Below are 8,806 nucleotides of genomic sequence, written 5' to 3' on the forward strand. Positions count from 1 at the left end.
TAATTTTTTAACGATTAATTTCACTAATCTTTTTTTTTATCATAACATGAATATATTTGAAAAATCTTAAAATATTTATCATATATCGGGACTGAAAGATGTAAGCAACTAACAATTGCTAGTTTTTCATTAGTTTACATAAGCTTCGTTTTACTCCGGTTTCTGGATAAAATCTCAGAGTGTAAACATTTATAACACGGGTAAATACCGAAGCGGAAGGATATCCCTTTCTTTCTTCCAGATGTTTTTATCGTTTCTTTTACGTTGACGTGCATGACTGCTTCCATGATAATCTGTAGTAAATCCGAACAAAGTAGAAGCATGCATGGATGCAGTTCAATATTCATAGACTCGACTACTAATTAATTACTCTGTTATAATTCAAACGCAACTCTCAACACAACTTTAGAACTCGTAGTTCGAGAGAAAGAATAATTAATAACGTTTAATTGCACAAAAGTACATTATTATTTCTACGTATTTATTAAATTTGAAATCAATAAAATTGTGGTAAATCCTTTTCAAGACTGCGGTATTGCTTATTGAAATATGCTATATAATTTTTTTTAACGAGAAAGATTTTTCATCCTTTATCCTTTCGACAAATATATAATAAATTAAATAAAGAAACAATTTGACAGTTATACAGTTTGAATAGTTAAAACTAGTTGCCCTTAATTCTTTCTGACGTTTCTTGATTTATTATTACGTTGGGGAGATCGAGATGCCTCATGGAAACTAACTGTCAGCGCCGGAAGCGCTAGATCTGTGCTGGTGTAACACCAGGAAGTACGACCGGTAAATAATATGAGGATAGAATCGAACATGCAGACAGAATGCTTAATTCCGCGGTTACTGACCTCCGTCTTTCAGCAGATTTATGTGAACTCAGTTTATCGCTCGATGTACCCAGTTCGTTGATATCATGCTATAAGTTGATCTTTTTAATACTTATTTCCGTAGATTTACGCAAATAGAAATAAAATACGTTGCATAACTTGATTCTCGTTTTTTCTTATATAATATAAAGTAATTCATGTTATTGATGGCAAGTCAACAGATAATTCTATATAAAAAATAAGACGAGAACAAAAAAATAAAGTCATTTTGTGCGAGGCTTTGTCTAAAGAAAGTCAATCAAATAATTCATAAGGATTTTTTTTACTAATAATATTGACTAAGGTTTGCCAATGTCCGTTTGTAACTGCAAGGCAAGATGTGATTTTCCTTCAGGAATCTTTTCTCCAGACGAGAGGGAAGAATTTATGGCATGGGGGAACTTATTCTTTCGATGAAGCCGTAGGATGTGCGCCAATACAACCGTCTGCAACTTCGTGTCAACATATGGACGGATATTTCCGTTTCGTGTTGGCAACGACACACTGCGTGACGCTTGTAACGGAAGACACGTGAAAACACATTCTGAAACGAATCTAAACTTCACAAACACATTCGGTTATCTATCCTCCGCACTTTCCACGACACATCGTAAACGACAGATTTATTGAAAGAACAAATTAACGTTCAATCGTTTATGGATGAATTGCTCTCGTGGGATATTTGCGCAAAATGTTATTTCTCGAAAGTATACAACGCTTGTTGATACAACTTTCGAAAATAGCCGTAGAAAACAATTTTACAGAGATGAATTTTAATTATTCCTCTTGCGCTAAAATAGTTTCTTTATATTAAGTCAGAATTTTTTATCTTCATATCGTTTAAAAATAGTTTGAATATTATATTTAATTCGTAAAATGTTAATAACAAGTAGATACACAAAAAAATTCTCGATCGAATGTACTGATGTGGCCTAGTTGTAAAGTCAATTAATGGAGATAAAGATGATGATTGTTCATCACAGAGCTTTTGTCTTACTTATTTATACATATTTTATTGCCGTATCGCAGATGGAATTGTTAATTTTTAATTGTTGCGTGAATATTTACAATTCATTTCCGGTTGTAATTAAAGCGCGGCCGGATGCTGGCTGAGATCATATTTTCGTTGTTAAATGCACATGTGCTACAATCTCGCTCGCTTGACTTTCTTAATTAAGAGACTCATACTTTTATTTTTTATACGATGTTCTCTCCTAATCGAAATATTAATCCTTAATAATTATTATAAAATTTTGTAAACTCCTTATATTGTACAACATTGATTCGTTAAAATTAATATATTTACAATGGAATAATGTAAATCGCACTTTCCTTAAGTTTTCTTTAATATATTAATATTTAGTATTTAATACATTTAGGTTTTTTATTCTATCATATTTTGCTATTAAACTTTGAGAAAGTTAAGTTTATTGGGATTTAAGTGAATAATGAGATTTTTGTTTTATTACTGATTAAAAGCTTGTAAATTATTCAAGTTTATAATTGCTTATTTATTATAAAATACATAATGTCATTTATTACAAAGTTAAGGTCTCGACTTGTTTGTTAAAAGAAAGTTTTATATGCATTGGAAAATTCTTTGTTCACGTAACACGTGAATTTTGGAGTTTCATTATTGCGTGTGTGTGTCGACCAGCACGATCGACCATTGGAAAACAACGAAGTTGTTCGCCGAATACTAAAGATTTTAAACTTCCGGGGCGGACTTCATCTGACTTATGTGCGCGTTCATCTGCGAACCGATCCCGGATTTTATCCGTTACGTGATCGCAAGATCGCCGGATATCCTTTATAGGCTATTTATGTTAACTTCACTTTGAATTTTAAAGGCAAATTGAATTAACTAATAAAGTAATTTATATTACTATTACGGCGCGATATCTAAATAAAATATATATACGATTAATAACATAATCGTTAATAATACGCGTTTTTTTTCAAATTTTCTGAATACAATTTGAAAGTTATAATATAAATATAAATAGATTTATAGTATAGTAGGCTGTGGATAATTTTTATAATAGGAAAATCTTTTTTATAAGAAATTTTTTATTTTGTCTAAAATATTAAAAAGTTACTTACTTATTGAAATAATATTTTCTGTAATATTAATTTTTTCATTGAGTAAAAGATTTGATGTGCTTGATATTAATAGAAAATTAAGATTGATTAGTGAAATTTAATTTAAATGTAATAAAGGTAATTTTATTCTTTTCATATAGAGGTATTTAGCTCTTTTATAAAAGTTGTTTAATAAATTCAGCACTGTCACAATTGTCACTTCACAGCGCCGTAATTAAAGCCAGAGTGATCCAAAAGTGTCATATGAATAGAAATTGGAGAACAATCGATGAAACGATCGAAATTGTATCGCAGTGCTTCGACTTTTATAACACAACAGGCATGATTCGCGCCTTTATGCGGGCGTGCGACAAATGGAACGTGGGAATGCGAGAACTCTTCAAGCGAGTACGTTAGCTTTATAGAAATAGCAATCAATGTTCATGATAGAGAAAGAATTCGTGCGACTCGCACAATTTGATGATTTTCTCAACGATTTTATGCTATTTGAATATTAAAGGGTGTCTTCGATTGAAGAAAACTACTAGGAAGAGAAATTTATCTGATTATTGCGTAGGAGATTGCTAAAGATAGAATTGAATCTTACAGAGAGATTTGACTTTTCACGATAATGTCAAAAAGCGATAACATTTCTATATCGAAATCTAAAGATAGCTATGAATTTTTTATAAGAAATGAAATACTTTTAAATAAAACCTGGACTGAAATTAAAATTTATTCAGATATTAAACTTTGTTCTGTTCTAATAATTATAATTACAGAATAAGTATAAGTACATGTAATTACAGAATATTGTAATTATATTAAACTTTATTCTGTTCTAGTAATTATAATTCTGACAATCTATAAATAATATTAATGTATATTGAATATATTGAAGCGATATTTAATGATAACGACAGCTTCACAAAGAATTGAGATCTACATTTGATTGGTACTTACCCTTATTGGAGTTCTTGTGTCTTCTTCGCTTGGTCCTGTTGCAAGACAGTTGTTTGTCCTTGTTGCAATGTATACCATCGATATCATCGAGTGGTTCTGGAGTTGCCGCTGTATCTGCTTCCAATAGATTTCTGGATCCTTCCGTTTGTCGTTCAGAAGTCACAATATTACCGGATGTCCCTGTTTCTTTTCCGAGAAAAGTGCCGATCGAGTGCCTTCTTCGACTGGCCGTAGGAAGAGTAGAGGAAACATTATAATATCTGCAAAATATTTTCCATTATTCTATAACTTTTCTTTTTTTTAAACATCTATTCTATATTTAGGATATGATGTTTCAATTTTTATAAATTATTTTTTAACGACAAATTATTTGGTAATAAAACCGAAGATGTAATGAATAAAACTTGGAGCTTAATTACAAAGATATAAATTAATTATATTAAAATTGATTAAATTGATTAAATTAAAAGACGACTTCTTTAAAAAAATAAAGATAGTTGTCTTATTAACCTGGCATCATCCACACCAAAGAAAACTTCTGCGGTATCATCATCGCTATTATCATCATCGCCATCATTTTGATCTTTGGAATTACTCGCTACACCGCAATAAATCATATCATTTGACAGAAGTTCGCTGGCAGATTTCAAGACTCTTCTGGTCCGGCCTGGATGACGGCGATCCTTCTCGGAGTGCGAATGTGACCTGCGTCGAGAAGACAATTCAAAATTCGTACGCCTAATAACAAAACGTGTATAATTAAATTAAAACACAAATAGTTGAACAATTTAAAATTTAATTAAAATTAAATTTTAAATTAAAAAAATTAATTTAAATTAAATTAATTTATATTGTGTGTCTCGATATTCATGAGGAAAAAAAAAAGATTTTTACCTGTGAGGTAAATACGGTGACGGTGGCGCAACATCGGACGGCCTTGGGTCGCCTTTGAGAAATTTTTGTGTACGTTCATGTTCCGCATTCGCGCTCACGGACCGGAAGAGATTGCGGAAGCTCCTCCTTTTGCCGCATCCGGGATAAATCGCGCCGTTCTGCGACAACATCGGAACGCGCTCCTCCGTTGGTGTCGACGGTGTTGACGTGCCTGTTGCGTTGCCGCGTCCATCATTACGTACGTTAGACGTGAATTCCGAGATCAGGACGCCACTCTGGGATGAAGTCGCACCCATCTTGCAGGTCCTTCGACGAAATAAGGCGGAAAAGCTCCTGGGCGACGTCGGGGATGCCGACGTTGTCGTCGTTGTCGCTTTTGACGACGATGCCCCGCCAGATAGTGAAAAGTACGACGGATTATCTGTAAACATATGTATCAAACGGATCCAAGTCACGACCTTAACTCACACACTGATACTTTCTTCTTCAACCGAGGAATTATTAAATCATTGTTGTGATCTTCATACATGTTGCTACAGCGAACGCTATGCTAAGGCAAATCGGCGTTGAAAAAAACATGAAGAATATAAATCCTTATGAGATTGTCCACCATTAGCTTATAATTAACACAAGAATTCCATGTGTTCTGTATAATTAATATCGTTATAATAATTAACAAATTTCTCACGTACGTGTGTAATCACTTCAATCGCGTTATCATCAACAGCAAAGGATAATTATTAGTCTAAATAATTATTTAATTAGTCTAATGTAGCATTCTTTAATGTCTCGTTGAATCACAGAATCTAATCTTTGATTCACTCACACCGCGAATTAGAATCTAAATAAAGATTTATATGTTGAATGCCGTATTTTTTTATTTTTTTATTTTTTTAACAAGCCCACCGTTGCGATGTCGGTATTGCACATGTGATTTGCAAAGGAAACGTTCGTTTAATTTGAGATTAAAATGTCATTTGAAGTGATATTTGCTCTTATTGCGGCCCGAGTTAATGCTACAGCCACGACTAGGCTAATAGCGAGTCCACCTGTGACTGTGGGACTCGTGTTATTATGTCCATGGGACACCATGGACGAGTCTTGCAACGACCATTGGATTCGGACATAGTGGGGGGATACATCGGACCGGACGTTGCATTGTTCCCCCACTCGATAAACCGGCAGAAATACACAGTAGCTGCGCCGGAAATGCACCTTGATGTGTGAACCGTTTTGCTGAGGTCGGTGGGCCTTATCCGGATAAATTCTATCTAGCTCGCCATTCAGATAAAATTTTATTCGTTAATAATATTTATTATTTCTCGCCATTAGCATATTCTTCTTTTTTCGTCCACATAAACGACGTAAGCTTCAAAATTTTAAGTAACGTTAAAAATATATACTTTTATTTTTAATTTTAATAACTGAAAAATTTTATCATTAGTATATGAAGAGCAAAGAAATATATTATTATTAAATATATTATATTCGAATTATATTATTGTTTATGTTTTACATATTTAAATCTGATAAAAATGTGCCGAAATCACATTACGGATTACATTTGCGATTCTGACCAACAAATGTTACGAGCAGGCTACTGTTTGTTTGCGAGTGAAAATGAGAGATGTGAAGGATGCACAATTGTGCGTGAACGACGTGTCCCGCGTGCTGAATACAATTCTGAAATCTGTATGCGATCTCTGCGATCTCCGTTTGCGATTGTATCAAGAAAGAATAAGACTCACCGATTGCCATGATGACTTTTTTTTATAAAAAGTCTCAGTTGAATGCCAAGGATATCTGCAATATAAAATATGTTATATTATATTATCATTTATTTTTATACTATTATTACACAAATATTTTTGTATCTAACAAGAAGAAAAATTTACGCGAAAAAAGTTTAGATATAAGATATTTTCAAAATTATTTGACAAATAATTTATAACTAGTTCACGAAGGTACCTATTTTTCATTGTTTTAATTAAAAATTATTTAATTTAATTAAAAAGAGATATTCTGTATAACTTCTTCGCAGATTTCTCTTAAAAATATTTTTTGGGACCTTCTTTCAGATACAGATTCTATTCATATGTTTCCTGCGCATTTGATCCCGCGACGCTTGCTACTGAAAACTCATGCTGAAGTTTCGATAAAAGAGCTCATTACCGCAATCGCGAATTATCTCTCTCCTAATTCAGAAAATCACACGCGGGAAAGTGCAAGTGTCCGTCGGACACTTTCATTCATCGCTGAAAATACACGCGAATATTATATTTAGCATGGTGAGAGGCGAGCATTGCGCTCACGGGGGACACGACTCGTTTACACTTGTCTACAGAAAGGGGTAAAGAATGAAGAAATGGGGGTCGAGTGCAAATACGATTCATTCACGTTATATACACGCGACATTATCACATTGTCCTCCGCATATCACATTGTATCTCGCATCCGCTGTTATTATTCGCATAATAGCATCTATCTATCAAATTGCTTTATGAGAGAATCTTTCCTTTATGAAAAGATTTCTTCCCATGCGCAAGCACGTCGTAATAATTAAAATTTTAGTATCTATTAATTGCTACAATTTATTTTTTTCACTTGAATTATTTCTTCTCTCAAAATTTACGAACTTTCTATAAAATTCATAATTTCGATATCTTTAACATATGTACGAAGCTTATTTTCATGTGAAATTATAGTCTACTTTTCTCCACGTTTTATTAAACATATATTACAATTATATTTGTCAATTGATGTGATTGTGATTAATGATATTAGCTAGGAATCTGTGTCTTTTCTCGAATTTAGTTCAGCAAATATGCGATGCAGCGACAATTTTCTGCTCTCATAGTTGCCGCAACGGTTACTATTTTCGTACGACCAGGAGAGGCAGAACGTGCCTGGTAGAGGTACAGATAAATAGAAAGAGGAAGAGAGAGAGAGAGAGAGAGAGAGAGAGAGAGAGAGAGAGAAGGATAGTAAGAGAGGGAAATAGGGTGATTGTACCCATGAAAAGTCGAATGTTTTGATATGAACACTTTTTACCAAATTATGCATCTGAAGAAATGAAATATGCGGTATATGTATATTATAATCAATATAAATACATTAATATACACAATACTATGGATTATTAAGATGTAATTTTTTAAAGATATAAAGACAATAAGTTTTTTATTATGTATCTATACAATTTTTAAAAACGGAAATTTTATAATAATTCGTTTTTAACAGAAGTTGTAATATAGTGAAATAACGTAAGAAATCCTTATTAATTAATTATTGCAAAAATGTAAATTTTTTAATTAATATAATAGAATAAGAAAGAGATATGAATTGTTAATTATATTAAAATTTACTTGCTACACGTCATGAAAGCAATAATAAAGAAGTTAATAAAAATTACACATTCATAGATTGCCATCAGAAGATACAGTTAATTGCATTTTACAGCCTGTTTATTCTGAAAGAGATAATTTTAAATGGAAATAATATATTACATTAATGATTGTTACGTGTGTGGGTAGTGACGTATTTCGCAAATAAGAAATCTATTAAGCGTGACAATGTCTTTTATTTCGATTGTTCCTCGTATCAATCATTTTATCCAAATAACGCGGATATTCCGTATATTCGCATATAAATATACGCATTTTGTATCGCATTCACTTGACTCGGCACAAAAGTTTCTCGAAAGTACCGAATGCTTGTCATATTTTGCAGAAAGTCGAACAGTACCGCTTCCAAAGTTAAACGCGTTTTCCCGAACAAATCACGCACATTCGTTGCTATTAATAGAGGCCTGTTCCTGCGACCATCGCGGTGCACGCCGTGCTGCGTCGCGTCTTGCATCTGCACCTGCAGCTACGCATGGTCCGATAAAAAGAAGCCTGTATCCGGCGATGTGCACGTGCCCCTGTAAACGCGCACATGTGCGGCACACGCTATATCCAGAATGTAGCGCGTTGTTCGAGACTATAAAG

General features: G+C 33.1%; 1 protein-coding gene across 2 annotated transcripts in view; it reads right to left on the reverse strand.

Moving 5' to 3' along the window:
- The window catches only part of LOC108685723 (phosphoinositide 3-kinase adapter protein 1), a 19,292-nt gene extending 14,044 nt beyond the window's left edge, over window positions 1-5,248 (reverse strand). The window contains exons 1-3 of one of the 2 annotated variants that reach the window (XM_018190675.1): window positions 4,818-5,248; window positions 4,434-4,628; window positions 3,924-4,183 (exon numbers count right to left, since the gene is read on the reverse strand). In XM_018190675.1, coding sequence (XP_018046164.1) covers window positions 3,924-4,183; window positions 4,434-4,628; window positions 4,818-5,248 — 886 coding nt within the window. Of the gene's footprint in view, window positions 1-3,923; window positions 4,184-4,433; window positions 4,662-4,817 lie in introns of both variants that reach the window. The other variant, XM_018190674.1, reaches the window with a different exon arrangement.
- Window positions 5,249-8,806: the final 3,558 nt, after the last annotated feature.

This window comes from Atta colombica, unplaced genomic scaffold (genome assembly GCF_001594045.1).
Source record: "Atta colombica isolate Treedump-2 unplaced genomic scaffold, Acol1.0 scaffold155, whole genome shotgun sequence".
Classification (NCBI taxonomy): domain Eukaryota; kingdom Metazoa; phylum Arthropoda; class Insecta; order Hymenoptera; family Formicidae; genus Atta; species Atta colombica.